A 20,624-nucleotide genomic window follows, 5' to 3' on the forward strand; every position below is an offset into this window, starting at 1 on the left:
ATGTGTTTTTTTTTGCCAGCAGTTGCTGTAGTTTGATGAAGCCCTTCTGTACTGAAGCAGCCGGCATCCCTCACAATGAAATGTGATCAGAAGGCAAGTGAACATGCCTTTAGTTCATATCTCAGTCTCTGTCCCTGGTTCCAGGCGGGTCTTGTGGAAGGAAAACGATGTTAACATGCACCTGATATAAACTCAGTATCAGAAAGCAGAAGGTAATTCTCCTTGCCGAAATTTAAATGACAGCCAGCTCAGTACGTTTCCTTTTCCAAGGAAGGCGTTCTCTAGGTCCTGCGCTGGCCGGAGCCATCTCTTGCAGCGCAGTGCCCCCTAGCCCTGCCGCGCACACTCCGGCACGGCGCGGGGCGCTGCGCTCAGCCGCCGGCGCCTGCGGGACACGCGCGGCTTCCCTGGGGATGCTCACAGCGGCTGCTGACCCGGCCAGTCACGCCCGGCCTGCGGGAGCCGAGGGAGCACAGCACGAAGCTGGGTGGCTGCTCGGTAAGGCAGAGAGATCCTTAATTGTGTTCAGCTGTGTGTTCTTGATGGAAGACTGGAATAACATAGATTTCTTTATTTGGTGACATCAACCAAACGTGAACTCAAATTTTCTCATGTGAAGATCAAGGTGTCTATTTTCTCCTTCTTTCAATGCTGCCTTCTTTATGGCCATATAAGGTTTAAAGTTTTATCTGAGCAAAGAAGCAGAATGACAGTTTTTATTTTATTTTTTTTTCCCGTGCAGTTTTTTCCATAGAAGAAGAATTAAGAGATAATTATCCTTTCAGTTCCTTCATTGACTTTCTCTGTTAATCTGACACCATTATCAGTATTTTCTCATATAAATAAACACTCAGAATCTTTGCCTGGCTTTTTTGGAGTTCACTTTGCCAGTAGGTCTTAAAGGGGAGAGGCTAATATTGGATATCTAATGGATATTATCAGATGATAACACAAAATATCTCTATTTGCAGATGATAAAATAAGTGTTCAGACAGATTAAAGTATTTAACAAAGGCCTTGAGCAGGCCACTGGCCAGACTGAACTTTCCTGAGTATAATTTACTTGTACTTTACAAAAATAGAACATTCTGGTTTCTCTGTGTGAAGTGTACTCTTCAAGAGGCAAATAAGTATTGTTCTTAATGTACAGTATCCAGTCCTGATTGAAAAAACTGCACCCCAACTACTGTAGAGAAATGAACCGCTCTGAAAAAGAATATCTAAGTGTAAAAAAAGCAGGTGAATCAGCTAAGCCCTGATCAAACACAGGTACTACTACTCCAGGCAATGATAATAAAAGCACTAAAAAAAAATTCTGGATCATTTCCTAAACAGTGGTACAGAAGATAGTGGCAAGCCTTGCCATACTGACAGCCTGCACCCCATCCCTCCCAAAGAGATGTGCCCAGCCCTTGGATCAAGCTGTGTCACTCCTTTTCATCTAATTGCTTCTCTGGATTATATCTGAAAAGTGAGCCAGTTCCTGCAATCAGCACAAACTTGGTGTCATTTTAACTAGCTTGGTCAGCCTCACTGTAAGCAAGCTACTTCCATAGCTTGGAGGGCCCTGTGGAACTTCAGTAATTTCTGGGCCCCTTCCTCTCCTGTTTCAGATATCGAGAAACTGGGTTTGTTTTTCAGTCTCCTCTCAATGTGTCCTGCATCTGTGTATCATAGACTCTCAGCATTTACACAGCACCCCACAGCTTAAAAACTTATTACAAAGCATTTAGCATGTTAGTCCTCGGAACACATAGGAAAGGTGTTATTATAGGAATGAAGAAACATATTCAGGGGAGTAACTTGGCCAGAGAGCGAAGGGAGGTGGTGCAGGAGCTGTGATTATAATCTAGTTGTGTGTGAGCCAAACTCTCCCTTATTTACACCAGTGTCAGGTTCTGGTAGAATTCTACTTCTCTCAGATATTGATCTGAGATGTTGATAGGCCAGGTGTATCATGATGTTGGTGGATATCAAACTTTTTACAACAATAAAGGAAAAATGAGAGTGCCAGACACACCTAATTCTTCTTCCATGTTACTCTGCTGAGGTCGGTGGAGTTGTTCCTTGTTTACAGCCAGTGAGACTGAAATGACATCCACCCAACCTGATGGATCCAGCTTCACTTGTAGCACCTTGAACAGATAGTCCAAGTACCTAAAATATTTTTTGAGCAGGGTTTCTTGTATTGCAACTTGGGCCCAATGGTTCAGGCTGTGAGGTGTCTAAACAGAATGATTTATTTAATACCCTGTCTCACACATACTTATCGGACCCGTTAGTACCTCAGCACCGTCTGATTTTTTCACTGTGTTCACTAATGCACATTCCTGAGCAGCTTCCAACACTATTATCCCATGACACAGGGATTTGAAGCACAGTGAGGCAAAGCTGCCACACAGGTTGTCTGTGTCACAGCGAGGATAGGAACTTGTGTTTCCCACTGCTGGCATTGCAACCTTGATCCCTACTGACAACACCCATCCTGAAGCTTTTGCCTACCAATGCTCCAAATAAAAGCCTGTGCTTCCTTAGACAGGAGATTTTAATTTTATATGGACAGTATGATTAAAGAAAAGGTGTAGGAAGACTGTGTTTCACCCAGATGGAGCAGAATTGTAAATCTAAAGACTTAGCTGACTATATAGAAATTTAGGACAGCTGGTCCCTGGCCTTTAATACCAGCATAATTTATAACTAGACACGCTTAAGTCTTGTAAACCCCGTGGAAAGTACTCTGACATTATATACACTGGTTTGATACTGTGATTAATCACCCCTCGGTCCCCTTTGGAGGATAATAAGGCTGTCTGTATCATGCAGCTGGCAATCTTTGTCCTTACAGTCCCAGCTCTTCTATAACATTTACATTTCTACAGCTGATGGAAATTTATGGCTTCGAAAGGGGATAAAGGAAAACAAAACAAACAGGACATTTCTCTAGATTCCACTAAAGCCACTCTGCTAAAATATACTTTGAGATTAAATGTTGGGGGTGCCCGGGTAGATACAACACTGCTTTTTCCAGCTTGGTTTTAGCAGGTTATGACCGCTTTCTGACTGAAAGGCCAGAGAAGGGGAATTGCTGGGTGGTGGAGAAGGAGCATTTGAGCAGGATTAAAAACATTCAGGACAAAATCCTGGTTTACAGTTCAGGTAGGTCTTGTCCTTTCCCCCCATCCTCTTTCTACGGCCCGTTGGGAGAGGAAAAGCAGCAGCACACTGCACTTGTGCGTCAGACAGCTCTCTGGAACAGCCGGAGCGGTGTGCCTGCAGGTTACAGTCGGTTCGCAGGCAGCCCCGGCGGGCCGAGGGGAAACTGCGCGAGTGTCCAAGCGGGCCGCCAGCGTTCTCCAGGTGTCCTGAGGAGCGGCGCGGCCGCCCCGGGGCAGGATGTGACAGGCTCGGGCGGACACCCGCCGCCACGGGAGAGCTACCCCGCCCCGCCGTACCGGGAGCGAAGCGGGTCGGGTCCAGGTCGGATCGGAGCGGGTCGAGGCCAGAACCGGGGTGGGGGCCAGAACCGGGGTCAGAAGCGGGGTCGGGGTCAGAACCGGGGCAAGAACCGGGGTCGGGGCCAGAACCGGGGTCAGGGTCGGGGCCAGAACGGGGTCGGGGTCGGGGCCGGGGCCGGGGTCGGGGTCAGAACCGGGGTCGGGGCCAGAACCGGGGTCGGGGCCAGAACCGGGGTCGGGGCCAGAACCGGGGTCGGGGCCAGAACCGGGGCCGCGCCCCCGCCCGCCGCGCGCCCGCTCTATTCCCTATAAGGCGCGGCGGGCGCGGCCCCGCCCCGCGCTCGCGCCGATGAGGTAATGCGGCGCTACCATTGGCCGCGCGCGGCGGCGCCCCCGGAGCGCGAGCGGCTCGAGCCGGGTATAACTCCGCGCGCCGGTGCTGCTCTGCCTGCAGCGCTCCGCACCTCAGCTCCCCTCTGCTCCCCTCAGCTCCGCACCCGCACCGTCCCGTCCCGCCAAGCCAGCCAGCCAGCCAGAGAGACAGGGGCAGGGCAGGCAGCCGCGGAGCACGGGCTGTTAGGGAGCAAGAATAAAGTCAGCCGAACACAGCATCGGCCGCTTCCCGCTCCGCAGAAGTGAGGAGGCACCTCGGGGGCAACATGACGGCGTGGCTGAGCTTCCTCGTTGTGTTCCTGTGCAGCTGGAGCCTGCGGGACTTGATGGTGGAGGCTTGCACTTGCGTCCCCATCCATCCGCAGGACGCTTTCTGCAACTCCGACATCGGTAAGTGCCGCCGCCCGGGCCGGGAGGGCTCGGGGGACGCCGAAAGCTCCCGGGACCCTGAGGGGTGCGGGCAGCAGCGCGGCTGTCACGGCCAGGCAGCCGCGTCCCGCCAGGCACGCAGTGAGCGCAGCGGTGCGGCGGGCGGGTCACACCGCACAGCGCTGACCTGACCTTCCAGGAGCGGCTTGGGCTCCGGTGCTGCCCCAGACGTCTGGGTTGGTAAGAGGAGAGGCGTGTGGTGGCGGACCCCCGCCCAGCCCTCCCAAGCCCTGTCCCACGGCGGCAGCAGCCTTCCGCAGAAGTATCTTAAAGAAATCAGTCATTATTAGAGTGGCGTATTTTGTACAGCAGGACAGAAACACAATTGCAGGTGTAGGCTGCCAAAACTTCCTCCTCAACTTGGTGACAAGAAGTAGGAGGCAGGATTAGGATGGGTGCTCCCAAGCCACGAAGCCGCCTGTGGCCGCTGCGGGTTGGAGGTGCGGCTCTCACGGGCTTCTGGTGCTGTGCTTGTAACGTTGGGAAGGGCTCGAAAAGCAGGTACTAAGTGTATCCAGGCTTTCTGCATGCTGTGCTGTGGTCTTTGCAGCTGTGGGAGGTGCGTACACCTGCACGCCTTTGGGAAAGTTGAAACACTTTCCCTGGATCCTGACTGATATTTTCCACTATGGGTTTTAGCATCCCTAGGGGTCTTCGTTACACTAACTTTAGGTAGAGGACATGGACAGCACCAGAAATCTCTGAGGAGGAGGTAATGGAGACTCTGTTCCCAAGTTTGTTGGCTTGCTTGTGGTCAAGGGTGGGTAACAAGATATTGTTGTTTCTTGTTAGCTCTCCGTGGCAAAGTGTATGAAATCAATTAGTTGTGTCCTTTGAGCTACTATTGGACACATGTCTATGTAATGGTAAATACAGGCTATCACTTCAGCAGTGGTGAGAGGACAGCACAAGTCCGAGAAGTCTCCTGCCTTCTCTGTAGGTTGTCTTAGCAGCACAGCATAAAAGGGGCCAGGGACTTTGCACTGCTGATACCCACATGGTACTGACTCAGAGTAGAGTCTGCAAAGAAATCCACCTGGCAACTGCTATGGAAGTCAAATAGAAAGTAATTCTCACTGCAGCAGAACACCCATTGCTATGAATGCTGCCAGTAGCCTTTTCAAGTTAGCCAAGGTTAGTGGCAAAATATCTCTTGCCTTCAGTTCTACAGAAGCTGCAGTTGTGCCTGGTTACTCATGTTTAGTTTGTATAGTGAATCTGCTCCTGAATGCCAGAAAACCTATTCCATATTAAAAGTGGTGGGAAGCTTACACTTTGTTTCAGTGATGATAGCCTGGAAAACATTCATAAAATAGTTTTATACTGGGAAATTCTTCCAGGAAACTAAACTATTCAAACTTCTGTTGCCATTTTCATAGCTTGGATAAACAAGTGTGCCACCTAAGTGGCAACTGCCAGGGAGATTGTTCTTTCTGTGAAAGTGAGACTGGGAAACAACAAAAGCTGATGGCAGCATGTGGCCTTCATTAGCTGCATTTTGGGAGTACTGCTTTCTTGCTCTGGTTAGGTCATGCTATAGTAGATAAGAGGTAGTTTCAGTTCAAAAATGGTATTAAATACATTTTTGTAATAAATACACACTGACAGAATATTTTTACTATACGGATAAGTGACTCAGAGTGAACTATGGCATTTCATATAATGGTGCTCCTAAACTTTAGGGCACAAAGTTTTTCCGTTTTCTACTCTGTTTTCTGGTTGAGTTCAAAGTCTTCCCTTCTTCTTTCCTTTCTCCCTTCTGGGCTCTTCATTATATCTCAAGCCTTGGCTTTGCTCTGAGGCAAAGTAGTTCAAAAAGTTGATGTGTCTGGGGCTGTCATGCCTACAGACATCACAGCAATGCAAAGGAAGAGCAGTTTGAGGGGAAAGAGCAACCCATTCCAGTAAATGCCTTGAATGCAAGTTTGGTTAAGACTGCATGGGTTGAAGAAAAAGTAAATCCTTACATTTGCTAAGACTGTCTGGAAAATGTGATATTTCTGTAGGCTGATTTTAGTAAATGCTGTCATGTTCTTCATACGTGGAAAAGACAAAAAGCTGACTAAAGCTGTCTGGCTTTGGAGGAGTTAATCATCTCCATGGAAACTGATGGCAGTGTACTAGTGCAGTGTTTAGACAGACTAAACTACACGCTGGGTTATAAAACACATTGTGGGGAAGAAAGGGACTTGGCAGCAAGTTTTTATCGCTCTTAAAACTTCTGACAAAATACCAGCTCTAAAGGGAGGAGTCAGTGCAGTAAGGGCTGGAGCAAAAGAGGCTTTTAAAATAGCTCCTGAAACAATGCAAGAAATTAACTAGCTAGGTGGCAGCCTAGGAGAGGCTTTTCTTCTTCAGAAGCACTGCATTTTGAAGAAGGAGAAAACTTTTGGTTGAGGACTGTAATGCAAACTTCTGCTGTTGATGTTTTCCTGCTTAACCAGTGAAGTCCTACTCTCAAGTTTTATTCTCTTCTCCTTTAATCTGATCTCACTGGACATTTAATTTTTCATTTTCCAATGGCTCAGTTCTGATACAGCCTCCCAACCCTGCAGTCACTAGAAGGTATTAATCTTTACAGAAACAGATGGTCAAATAAACCCATTGGAAAGAGCAGGATTTCAATATGTACATAGTTTGAAAGTGAAGGTTGTGTTCTTTGAAGGAATCTTGAACTTCATAAATAACAATGTATATATATTTTTTTAATTTAAAAAAGGAGGAAAGGGAGAAAAAAGAGGTACTATTGGTCACAAGGGGTCTTTTCACTCAGCCTGACTGTTCTATCATGATGAATGAAGCAAAAGTGAAGAGGTGTGTCTTATCTGGCCCTATGGGTCAATCAATAATAAAATTGCTATTTTAACTCTTGGCTTTCTTTCTTTACCGGGATCAGTAAGTGCCAGAAGAGGCAGTACTGTAATTGGACAAACAGCGGCTGCTATGATTTGCCATCTGAACTTTGCTTCCTCCCCTCCTGCCCTCTGCCTATGACCCCTTCCAGATGTGAATATTTTTCTTTTGTTTGAATTAAGAGACCTTTTGAGAGAACAGACTCCAGGCATGCTTTGTTCTTTTGTGACAAAGCTGTGACATTTCCAGCTGGACATAGCTGACATGAAAGGGACTTGTTTGTCCTTTTTTTGCACGAACAGCAGGAATTTTTGAGCTTGGCTGCGGAATGTTGAATTCACAGGTCTGGAAAAAACGCCTCCCATTTGGCCGGCCCCCTCTGCCCCACATATCCTTTCAAAAAAAAAGAAAAGGGAGAAAATATGTGAAATTGCCAACTGCATTTTGACAAACCAGTCTGCAAGTGATAAAGTACTTTGTTCACTCCACAGCTATCTTACTTCTATCTTGGGCATATACTTTAGAGAAGAGCTTATGGCACTATTAGATGTCTTTTACCCAGCTCAAAGGAGCTCAACATTGCTCTGTGCTGGGAGAAAAATACCTGTATTAGCAAGGATGCCAGTGGGTAGTGCTCCTCTCTGTTCTAAGTAACCTCGCTCTTGGTGAGATGGAGGTGGCAAACTCTGGGGAGGTGAAGGTAAGTTCTTAAGAGTCCCTTGGTGCTGTGGAAGCCATTCTATATTCCATCCTCCTATACCCACAGCACTGAGCTCACAACACCTGCACTGGCTCCCATCCTTTGAACTGAGAATATGAGAGAAGAGCAAGAAGAAAACAGCAGAGAAGGAGGAAAATGGTGAACTTGTTTGGCCTGAAGTCTAAGCACCTAATGAAAACCTGGTCTTTCCTGGTTTCCCTGAGTTGATCATTCCACCTTCTCACTAATAACCTAAAAGAGATGTGCTGAACACTTGATCACACATGAGACTTTGAACGTGATTCTTTATTTTGTTGTAGTGATATCAAATGTCCTGTCTTAGCCTCTAAGGCAGACAGGTAAGGTCTGCCAGACTAAAAAAAAAGTTACAATAACCTATTTCAAATTAATTATATGAATCTTTAGTGCTGAGATGAATTTAAAACTAATTTTTTTGGTTACATGTTGTGGCAATGGTGGCAAAAGTGTATCCACTTCATCAGACATTTGTCAAGGAAGTAATGATGTGATTTTATTTTTAGACTGGACTTCCCTTGGAGGCATTTTAGAAGCAGGAAATCTGAGAAGCATCCCATAAAGCTTCAAAAAAGAATAAAAAAAAAGCACTGCAAATTTCATTTTATGTGGGAAGAAATGAAGGAGATTTGACTTCTATGGAATTCCCATGTCCACGCTAATAACTTTGTTGAAAGAGGGTGTTCCTTGTGACTAGTCATGTCTCCTGACAGAATGATGGCCACTCGCAGCTGAATTGTCCTATTTAGTAGAAGTGGAAATAGAAATTATTCCTTTAGTTATTATTATTATTATTAATTTTTTTTGTGTGTTTGGTTATTTGCGATTTTAGTTCCTTATAAGAGTAGTGGGATCTGGAGTTAGTCACTGGACTAAATGTATCTATTAAAAAATAAAAGTGGTGAAAATTACTGTTCAGAAGATTCAGTGCAGAATGTTATTTCTTTTTATTATTGTATATGCTTACTCCAGATTTCCTGCAGGAAGGGTCTCCAGCAAGGTCTCTTAAGCCAGCAGAGAGCCAGATGTTCCAACCTTAAGCCTTAGAGCTCCTGCTTTATGCAGACATTTTTTCCCTTATTTTCACTGATTTCCCACATGTTCTTTAGAACTCTCCACCTGTCAATTGCTCCTCTGATCTTTCTGGAAAGAGGTGGGCTGGTGTGAACCTAGTTATGTACAGCCATGCACAGTATGGTGTTTTTCATCTGGGTTTGGGAAGGACCTGCCTTGTTCATGTCTGTTTTTCAGGATGAGCAGATTTGATTGTTTGACCATAGAGGAAGTGACACAAGGTGTCACACAAATTCTTAGTTCCATCAGTGGACTTCACATTTTCTGAGACACTACTTCAGTTAGTCCTGCACTTTCAGACCTTCTTGGATATAGCAACTGAGTTGCATCTGATGAAATGGATCTCTGTACTCAAGTGCAATCCCAGCTGGGGTGGGTGGGGCCAAGCATTTTTAATAGGAGCACTCATCGAGTTACCTCAGCCTAGGTTGGATGTTGGAACTACTAAGATGGAAACTTAGTTTTATGATGTAACAATGTTGTCTTAGGTCAACTTCTTTTTCCTCACAGCTCCAGGACCATGTGGTGCTCTTAGGTAGCCCAACCAAGTGTGCATCACTGAAGGAAGGGGCATATTTGGTCTGGTCAGGAGGTCTTGGAATTAAATAAAACTTCCACCAGCTGCTCTCTGGGAGTTTGGAAGAGCTGGTAAACCTGAGAGGACAGCTTGGTTTTAGTCAACAGGCAAGACCAGGCATGCTGTGTTTGCCAGCTCTGAACTAGACTAAGCTAGGGAACTTATTTTTGGTCCTCATAATGTCAGCAGTGCCTGTGTTTGAGTTTCTCTATAATTATAGGGGGGTTTTTATTGTTTTTTTGGTTTTTTTTTTTTCATTTCAAGATGAAGAGGCTTTTGCTCTAATGTGCTGCTTATTGCTGTAGACTTTCAGGGTATGATTCTGTCTTTCACATGATAATATAAATTGGAAGCAAATTATAGTGGTAAAATGATAGTAGTGTAGAAGATGAAAGGAAAATTGTGCCTTCAAGCACCAATTAATTAAGTAAATGCAGAGTTCATTAAAGGCCTACTGTAGCTCATCTAAACCTCTGAAGAACGTCCCCATGTGACACTTGAAATTTTACTGGCAGAACTTTGATTCTTACTACTCTTTAAGCTAACTATCCCTTACACAGACTTCTCTGAGACAAGGCTGATCAGAGCAGCTGACTACATTTGAAACTATCCAAGACTGTTTCAGCTTTTCCACAGCTTTGTGGCACTGAACACTCTTTGCAACGTGCTGAGCTGAAGGTCATCCCATTTGGTAACCCTCTGTGTAGAACTGCTCAGAGCTCATGGGGAGGACTTTATGATTTCTCTGCCCACCAGTGACAAGACTACCAATGCTATTTGCCCATAGTGAGATAGGGCCTTATTTAAAACTAGGCCTAAACTGGGGGTGCTTTGGAATAGCTTGAGAAAAGAATGCTAACCAGTGTGAATTTCAAATTTCTGCCATTTGAAAGTATTAGGCTAGTGCTGGGTTTGAGGTAAATGAGACCAAGGGGGTATGAAATGGATTTGCACCCTCTTAGACAAGATCTAAAATCTGTCCTAGTAATGAATATGGAGAGGAAATACTGAGCCCGCCTCGTAAGCCTCGTGCTCTGCGCAAGGCAGGTGCGCTGCCACGTGCCTCGCCAGTATTTCACCACCTTGTAGCAGGGCTGGATTTGACTTGATCGTTTCAGGTTTCTAAGAGGAATGTTACAAACACTAGAGAGCTTAAAAGCTATTGTCAAAAACAAAGTTAACATTCTACTGTAATGTAAAGTAGTTCTCTTGAGTGACCAGAGTGAAGACATAGTGCATTAACTGACACTGTCTAATAATGTAAAAATGCAAGTAATTTCTCATAACCCTGATTACTTTATTTACTCAAAATTTCTGCCAGCTAGAAAAGATAGTGGGAGTCTTCTGGAAACAAGACAGAAGTCTCTTGAGTTGCTTGGTGCTAAAATTAATGTTGACTATGAATAGTCCAAATTCCTGCTAGTGTTTACATAAGACCTTTCTAAAGGGCAATTTGAGCCCTTAGAAACAGTATACAGACAGTAAAACTCTAGTTAAATAGCAGAGAGGTGCATATACAAAAAATTATATCAAACATCATAAAAATCAGCTATGGTTTGCCTGCAGTGTAGAATCTCATTTTTACTTTAGAAAGAAAGGAGGAGGTTTGGGGTGTCCCTCCTTGGACAGAAATGTGCCAAGAACCAGCAGAGAGCAGTGCTTGGGGAGTGGGGGTGCCATAGTCACTTTAGGGATATGGTCTTGGGCTGTGCTGGTGGGTCTTGAGGTCTGTGTCAGTGGGCTCAGCTTTGAAAACTTCTGTCTTTATTACAGACTGGGGAAGAGAATGGCCATAGTAAGAGGCTCAGTGGGAAAGCTGTAATAGGAGAAGGTGATTAGGAGCTGCAGGAGTGACAAAGGCCCTCCAGAGACTATCTCAGGGTATAAGGAATAGAGAAGGACTCCTGGAGAAGGTAAAGGTGCAGTGTGGAAGCCCCAGTGAAGAACTAGTACAGGCTTGTCAAGCCAGGAGGAGTCACTAGCTGTGACACATGGCAGGTCACCCTGCCTGGAGCTATGGGAACTGTGTGGGGCATGCCTAAGGTGGATCTTATCCATCCAGGAGAGTGAGGATGCACTTGGTCTTCAGAGATCACTTCATTAGGAGAACCACCATAAAACAATCTGCTGTTCTACTGATTGATCCCTAACAGCCTGTAGCATGGTAATTTCTGACTGGCAATCAAGGCTTTGAAAAAACCCAGCCATGGGCAGAGCACATGCCCTTTATATGGACTCCAGCCAAGCTGTTGCCTTCCTCCATTCAGATGAATGCAAAGTTCCTTCAAGTAGCCCTTCAAGAAATGCAGGTTGTATGGGTGTGTGGGCAGGGCTTGGTCTCTTATTTTTGCCAGGTGAGTTACAAGGAAAATACTGCTTAGCTGGAAAATTATTCACATTGAGCAGCAGGAGAAGCAAATGAAGTGAAGCCATATATAACATGCTGTCTAAAGGCACTTTTGAAGTACATGATGTAATAACCTGCCCTACTACAGCCAGGAGATAAAAGGAGAGTGTGTAGGTGGCAGAGCCATCATTGTTCAACATGTTGTTACTGATCCTGGGCAAAAATACACACTAATAAAAAAATCTACAATCTTCCTTAACTACCTGTCTGTTCCTAAAGTGTCAGAGCTCTGTAATCCTGCTGGTTCATAAGAGTTTAGAACCAGTTTATTGGGGAGGTAAAAAAGCATGTTAAAGGGCCCAAGGAGGGAAAAGCAACCTCATGGATTTTCCCCTTTCTTAATTCCTCAGTTATGACATGAACAAGCTCAGCTTTCTGGTGGCCTGCATGATCACTGGTACTTCAGCAAGGCAGCTATAAATTGCACCAAATTTACACAGGAATGAGCAGGTAGCAATGGCTACACCAGGTGCAACAGCATGAAGGTAACACATTATTACTTCTTGCTCCCTACTGATTAATTAAAAAAAAAAAAAAAAAAAAAGTCACACAACAGCCCATAGGAAACAGGAATACTTCTGTTTCAGAGGGCTATATTCAAAATGACCCAACTCCTGCTGGCCTAGAATGAAGGACTTGAATTTTAACTCCCTCATGTTGCATTGTAATTACAGTATGGAGATTTCAACATCTGTTTCCTTTTCTCCATGTTTCCCTGAGTATTGGGTGTTACTGCAGGGAAGTCAGCAGGGAGGCCTGCTGGCATTATGTTAGTCTGTTAATTTCCTATAGAGGAGCACTGGAGCATTTGTTCAGACAACAAGTTCAATCTCTCATGCTCAGTGAATACACGAACAAGCAAAGATCTTGCTCCTCTGATGTTTAATCAGCCCTCTCAAATTTCATGGATCAGCTGTAAATAGGAAGATTTCCCTCCAGTGAACAGGTTTTGTTTTTTGTCTCCAAACAGTTAAAATACAAGAGAAAAAAATGCTCTTGCTTGTACCAAGACAGGAAGACCACAGAATGGAAAACTTCCGCTTAACTTTGAAAGACGGGAAATAGCTGGTGTTGGAAAGGGAACAGGTAGAGGAGGAGTGAGCCAGGGGATATCTCTGGAAATCCAGCTATTCCCCAGACACTTCTTCAGGTCTGTGTTCTTTTGGGGGATGGAGTTCCAGGCTGACCCCTGTGCTTCAAGCCGTTTATACACTTTCCAAGCACCCACCCCAGTTCTCTACTTCCTGCCTCCTCTGACACTGCTATAAATATCCTGCCTGCCTTTCATAGGTCCAGAGAAATGCACACTGCAGATAAAACAGATCTGAGGTGACAGTATGAAACAGCTTTTAGACCAGCTCTTGTGAAAGAGTGACTGTTGGGTCTTCTGCTTTATCTTGTGAAGTGTGAGGTTTCTGAGTCCCTGGCTTTAAATTTCTTGAAGAGTGAAACATCCTCCTTATTTATCATACTCACCTCTGGATTAGGATCCATGGGTGTGTTTCTAAGGAAATTATTTCCTCCAATAAATAATGTGCTACATAAGACACAGAACTGAAAGCTGAAAGAATTCTGGTATTTGGGAGAATGTAGGGTGGGGAAAAGATGGAACTAGTTGAGAGACCACACTGCATGCAAAGTATAGCACTTACAATACTGAATATCGTAAATGCTTTGGTGAGGTGGATCAGTCCAAGAGGAAATAAAAGAGTGAAGTGATCCCTGGGGCATTTAAATAGCCATCATGTACAGTACTTCAATAGCCACAAAATACCCAGCCCTCCCTTAGCATCCTGCAGGGCAAAAATCACAAACCCAGAGAAGCGTGGGAAGACAAGAGCTGCAGTTCCTGTGCAAGAAGTCAAGAAGTTAAGTATTGAAAAAGATAGTGCTGGAGTGGGGGCAGGATGAGTTCTTAAGCCCTTTGTTTTACTTTATTAAATATGAAGAGCAGCACCTGTCCTTTTTTTTTTTTTTTTTTTTTTTTTTTTTTTTTTTTTTTTGTTCACCAAGGGGTTGGGGATTAAGGATTTACTTGGAAAGAGACTTCAATAAGTCTCTTTCCATCTTCTCTACAGACAGTATATTTTCAATAGAATTAAGCAGCTGTCCTGCTTTTCCCCACTGTAAAACAGTTTGCAGCTTTACAGAGAAACAGAAGATTTTATAATATCAGATAGAACTTCTAGGTGTAATTTAGGAGACTCCAAGTTATCACAGAAAGGTTTTAAGGCATTCAGACAGAAGTTCAACTAGATCAGGTGGCAAATAGCTAGTGACCCTTATCAGTATTTTGCCTTTAACACCTTTACTTTGGAACTAAGACACTGCAGCAGAACCTATGATAATGAGTCATTTACATCATCCAGCGCAGCTGGAGTCCTGGTACTGATAAAATATACCTCCCAGACGTGTGGTGTGGGATACTCTGACTTTCCCAAAGCTCCCTTCTCAGGCTGTCGTTTTAATTCCTTGTTATTGGAGATTGATTCAATCCACGGAGTTTTAAGTTCCTTCCGAAACTCTATAGAGACATATTTCAACTCTGAAATCTTTTTTTTCTTTATCGGGATGAGTGTCTAATCTACCTCCCAGATGCATTCTAAATTGTAGCTATCTCTTGAGTTTGCCACTGTATTCTGTTTTCCTCTTTTTCTGTTTGACTGGGAGATCAACAGGGTGCCAGCCTTTATTCGAAGGTTTAAATTGACTGAAGAAATGGCGTAGATTGAGAGCATCAGTCCGCACCTGTCTGATGTATTTGGCTGTATGGGAAACAAAGCTTTCACTAGTACCGGAAAGTTTTCAAGCTAATAGGTTCCTTCCTGTCAGTGCAAGGTTTTGTGTTTGTTTCTGCATGCCCTTCTCACACTGGTTTCCTCTAGTACTAATGGCTGTTGGAAGAACTGGATAAAGGAAAGCACCGGGTCTTTCTTTCCCTCCTGTTTCAGAAACTGCTTTCCTGTTTGTCCTTTATGCAGCATGGCAGCTTGGGCTATTGACGTAAACTTTGTTCTTTGTGCTGTTCAAAGCTCTCCTCTTCTGAGTTTGACATTCTACTCACATCCCGACTGCTGTTTTGACAGAAAGAAGGAAAGAGGAGAGCACAGGATTCTAGGGTGGTGGTTGTCTTGGCACACCCAGGGATTCACATTTTTGTGCAGCTTCAATGTTTGTACATCAAACTGTCATAAGTCAGCACATGGCAGGATTCCTCCAGTACATACTCCTCAATATATATGTGGACTAACATTGGAAAGATTGACCAAAGTTGTTATTGAAACACTGTGGTGGTGCTTTGAGGAAGCATCCCTAGGTTGCACTGTTGAAAAATATGGGAAAGACAGTTTTGGTTCAAAAAAATATCCAGGACCTGAATGGGAGAGGAAGAATTCAGAGGAGTTTTCTAAGAGTAGTTTAGCCCACTTGGTTCCCTTCTCTGATGAAATCCACCAGGGCTTGCAGTATCCAATCTTAATTTGAGCAATTAGGACCAAAATGCTGATGTATGCGATTTCCCCACTGAATTTTGGACTGTATCTCTTTATTCTACTTTTTCACCTCATGTGAACATCACTGCTGGAGTTCTGCAACATGCTATATTGTCATAAACATACTGAAATGCAGTAATGCGGACAGTCATTGTACACTGGGATGAAAAGGTGTTAAATAAAATAAAATAAAATCTTGTTTCTGTGTGTTCCCAGGGTATTTTGCCTTGCCAAAGTCCAGGCACTGAATGGAACTATACACTCATGAGTTAGCTACATGTTTGCCTGCCAATTTAATAGGAAGAGTAAGCAGGATCTGTTATGCTTTTACCCAGAAAAACAAAACTGTGTTTTGGTGAGATTTCACTATAATGATGGTGGTTTCAGATCAATTTTGGTTTTAGAATATATAGGCAGCAAAGCTAAAGCTGACAGAACCAGGCAATGCCAGTCTGCTTTCTGCAGAACCAGTAATGTTTCAGCTATGCAAGGTTATATTTCTTCTCTGCCCTGTTTGGAAGGTGACAGGGGAATCCTTAATTGTCTTGTTGTGTTTTCCTTAAAATCCCTTAACAGAAAATGTTACTGCAATCCGAGGCAAGGAGAATGTAATCTGTGGCTGTTTTGCATAGTTGGATTTGTTGTTTTTGTTTTTAAGCCAACTTGTGACTCTCTGAGGCTAACACTGTTCCAAATCTTATTAATAGCAGTCCTTGACATTTTAGAGGTTTTATCTTTTCATTATTATTCATACATGCTCATTTCTGAATTTGCTAATGTGCACTTGCACTTCCTCAGCTTCCTTGCTTGTGGAAGGAAGCTGTGGAAGGAAACTGTGTGCACCAACAGCAGGGTTTTGTTAACTGGGGTTCTGCTTATCCCACAGACTCTTAGAAGTGAACATGAAACTACACATTGTAAGCCACACCTCTGATTTTTCTCAGGGGAAAAAAAGCTCTGTAACTATTCTTAGTTGGTATATTATGTGTGAAATGAAGTAGTTCCAAGGGGATGAACAACTGCTATTCAGATGGGGTACGTTTATGCCTTGGTCTTCTCCTCAGAGCTCCAGCATTTCAGTGTTCTTGACTCCAAGCGTATCCTTGGGGTAGGAGCAGATCAGAGCGCGGGCAAGGCTGCCAAGCGCAGGCTTCGACGTGTGCCTCGTGTGCGTGTGTGTACATCCCGCGGTTCGGTGATGACCCCCGTGACTTCTTGAACTTTTAATGACAATGCAGCTGTCTGTTCATGGTGCTAATTAACCCAAAATCTGATTCCTCCCTCCCCCTCGTTATCCATTGCGTGAATGAGATGTGAAAACAAGAAGACGACTTTTCCCGTGCCCTTAGGGCTGTCTGAGCCCGGCAGCAGTGACCCTGCCTGAGCCGAACTGAAAGAGCTGCTGCGCAATGGCCCATACGCCTTTTTAATGGACTATTAAGATTCCACCTTCTCCCCCTCCCTCCAGTCCTGTAACAATTTGGAGCGATATGGCACTTAGGGGAAAACAGCTGCAGGAATAACTTCTCTTTTGGAAAGCCAGAGACAGCTGTTCAGTTTGTAAGTCTAGGGATTCCTCCACTACTTATTTAGGGCCTGATCCCACTCCAGTTAAAATCAGTAGAAAGTTTCCAACTGGGTTCAGTGGGCAGTTGAAGGAAGCAGCTTCAGGAAGCAACCTGCAATCAAACAATACTGCTTCAAAATGTTGGAAACGGCCAGAAAAGAAAATGAAAGTAGGAAAGCATTTATCATAGAGTTGACTTTCTGACTTGCCTGCAGGCTCAAAGTACAAGCACTAAGCAGGCTGATGAGGAACAGGTTAAATTAGTGTTTGTGGTATCCTTAGTTGCTTTAAAAATGGTTTTTGTAGGTCTACGTTCATTTACAGTCTGCAGTGTTGGCAGACTTTTATTGGCACAGTGAATTAAAGGACTGATCTTTGATGTTGAATGCTGATTTTAGTTTGAATACTCTGAAATCATAGGGGATAATGGCTTACTTTTTGAAATTATGCAAGTTCTCAGTACCTGCAGCTCTCATTGGTATGAATTTACTTGCCATGTCTGAAAAATAAGGAGAAAAATGGAATTACTCTTGCTTCTGTTATTAGAGATTGTTGTTGTCACCTGATTTATATACAGTGAAAGAGAAGGCTGGAAACTTGCTGATGAGGGTCAGATTTTCTGCTTCATAGAGAATTTTGAAATGGTAGAAGTTTATTCCATCTGAAATGTGAGGGAAAATGATAATATTGGAGTTTCAGCATGACATTTTCTAGGAAAAGTGATTCAGATATATCTGAATCTAATGTTTTGAAGGATTAATTGAAAATGTCCAATTTGACTGAAGGTGTCTTTCATGTCAACATTAAGACTTCAAGTGCAGTTGAAGAGAATTGCTGATGCAGGTTAAAAATAGTTCAATTTTTTCTGAGAAAAAAATAAAAAAAACCAAACAGTTTTGCTGGAGTTGATACTTTGTGTAGAAAATTGTGACTTAAGTAAAGCCATGATCCCTGACAGGAAAAAGCCTTTCCAAAAACATCCCTGATGGTTTAACAGTAACAGCCTCCCCTTCTGGAAGTGATGGTTTTGATCAGGTTACACGCTGCCTCTCAAGCTGGGAGAGATTCCAGTTCATTAGTCCTTCTAGGCTTATAGTTAGCTTTTTCTGAATGCTCAGAATTCCCTTCAAGACACAAATCTAGCTTTTCCTGAATGCTGAGAATTCCCTTTACAACACAAAACTAGATTCCCTTTGCTTGTTCCAGTCCTTGTCAATAGGCTGTTCTCCTTGTGTTTGCTGCATTAATGAACAAACAAGTTTGCTTTGTGATTGTGTTGCTGCCAGTGGACTGAGACGAGGTATTTCCCCTTGTATTTCTGTTAGTTCCCTCCCTGTCAATGTTTAAACAAGCTTACACCTGTGTTCCAGGTGCGAGCTTAACTCCAGCCCTGAAAAGCTGGCTCTTGGGAGTGTGGTTCATTACTTTGCCAAAATAGTCCTGTTACAGCAGTGTCTGAGAAGACTGAGACAGGCAGGAAACAGTCAGGCTTGGTGGATACCCTGGAAATGATTATCCTTCTCTGTAAACATTCAGCACTGCCATATCCAGAGAACTTCTGCCTCCCAAACAGTTAATGGGCCTTAGAGCATTCAAAAATAGCCATCACTGTGCCAGGGCAGCTGTGAAATGATTACCCAACCACATCTTGTGACCTTTAGGTTTTTTTCTAAAAAGTTACAAGGACACCTAAGAACTGATATGGGAATGCAAGCTTGCCTCCCTCAAATTGGAAATTTATGAAAATTTTCAGTAAGAATTCTTTTTGAAGCTGTCAAACTCCAGTAGCACAGATGAGCTAAGTGACTGGTACATTCACTTCAGAGTGAATCTCCATCAGATTCATGGGGTCAGACTTGAGCATTTCCATTTAAAACAAACCCACTTATTATCAGCACTGTCTAAGAATAAAACAACAACATGGGTCAGTCTTTAATTTGTGTAAATATTTGTTGTGCAAAAAAAAAAGTCAACAATTGGTGTTAGACCGGCATGAATAACCATTCAGTGTGTTCTCTGCACTTCCACAAGTCTGGCTAATAATCATAACTCATTAATGTGTCATTGGTAGCACCAGGGATGTATATAAGCACCCTAGTAATGATACAGTACTTCTGGGAATCCATTTTGATTATGGTCTACTGGGTTGTTCATGGATACGAAATTCTGATGAAAAGTATGTGTGAGGAAAGTTTGGGTAGTAGAAGAATGAGATGCAGTTTCCATGGAACACCTTAGGCTAGTCTGTCAGTAGGACAGTCAAGGAGTTTGATCAAACTGTTTAAAGAAGGAAGGTGACTGACCACTGGCTATCTACCTTTTCTGCTGTCAGTGCTCTGTGTCATTGCACAGGGAGAATCCTGTCTTCAGAGCCAGAGGATGTACAGCGTGCAGTATTTGTGTTGCTCATGTAAAGAACTGGTGGTTTTGGTTTTTTGGGGATTTTTTTTGGTTGGTTGTTTTTTTTACTTGATTTCCACAACAAATCAACACTGAGTTCTTGAAGCCTTCTAAAGTCAAAAGTGAAGGATGATGCTTTGGAATGCAGTTTTGACAGGGCACTACAGGGACTTCTGGAAAGTTCTGGATAGGCGAGCAGATTAGTTAAATTGCCCTGCTATTGTCCTAACCATGACCTTGTATTGTCCTTGTCCTTGACCTGTAGGCTGCTGGGAACTGTGTTATGTGAGGCTCCCTCAGGACTCAGGGAGGTTTCCTACTTGCTTTAATGAACAGTGAATCAGGATCTGAGTGCTACACCTAAAGCTTTATGTGGTGCTCAGACTCTATAAAATTCTTCATGTACCTAAGATCAGCTACATGGTAGTAATTACTGTGATTACATAACAGACATTAATAAAATGAGCAATTTGTAAATTCCTTAAGCATTGTGATATAACCAGAACTGTGTCATGGACGTGTCCAGTGTGTGTGAACAGTCTGCAGATGCTGGCAGCTTGAAAACAATTGACGATGTCTCCAGAATAGTGGGCAAAGATACTCTTTTCATTGGGGAAATCATTTGAATGCAGGTTTAATTTCAGAGTCTGGCAGACCAAATACTAAGTCCTGTCAGGCCCAGCGTGAATAGGAGCAGCAGAGCAGTGCCTGTAGGCCTGACCTGGTTAAATATGTTTACCTCTCTGGTATGGACAGCTGCTTAGCGTGTCAGTTTAGCGCAAGTTTTGTAATGCAGGAAGGAATTTGCAGGCCCACCCAGTACCCTTGAAATCTATACATGTTCCCAAACAGTTCTTCCTCTCTAGCTCCTACGTGCAAAATTGAGCATAAACCATGTGATCAGTGGAGTGCGGCCTCCTCGCAGAAAGCTGGCACCCATCCCAGATGGGCAAGGTGCTGGAGCAAGGAGAGTCCTCTGAAGTAAGTAGATGAAGCAGGGAGTGTCCAGGCCTGGGGCTTTTGATAATCTCACTTTTGAAAGGTTTGCATGGCTGTCAGAGATGCCCTACTTCTAATGCAAAGATGAAAACTGACTTCAGATGTTCTCTTTAGTAGGACTGTCTTTCCTCCTCCTCTTCCTTCTGTTGAACTGTTTGGATCTGGTGCCCAGTGAGTTTGTGGATTGCACAGTGGATTAAGAAAGACTAATAAATTGGCAGATTTAGCTCAAAAATTTTTATA

At 43.8% G+C, this 20,624-nt stretch overlaps 2 protein-coding genes across 5 annotated transcripts in view; one reads left to right on the plus strand and one right to left on the minus strand.

Annotated features, from left to right (window-relative positions):
* The window catches only part of SYN3 (synapsin III), a 190,978-nt gene that overhangs the window by 86,726 nt on the left and 83,628 nt on the right, over nt 1–20,624 (minus strand). The gene's annotated exons all lie outside the window — the stretch shown is intronic.
* The window catches only part of TIMP3 (TIMP metallopeptidase inhibitor 3), a 37,385-nt gene continuing 20,679 nt past the window's right edge, over nt 3,919–20,624 (plus strand). The window contains exon 1 of the mRNA XM_063154393.1: nt 3,919–4,238. Coding sequence (XP_063010463.1) covers nt 4,115–4,238 — 124 coding nt within the window. The 5' untranslated portion in view covers nt 3,919–4,114. The remainder of the gene's footprint in view (nt 4,239–20,624) is intronic.

Source organism: Melospiza melodia, chromosome 4 (genome assembly GCF_035770615.1).
Source record: "Melospiza melodia melodia isolate bMelMel2 chromosome 4, bMelMel2.pri, whole genome shotgun sequence".
NCBI lineage: Eukaryota > Metazoa > Chordata > Aves > Passeriformes > Passerellidae > Melospiza > Melospiza melodia.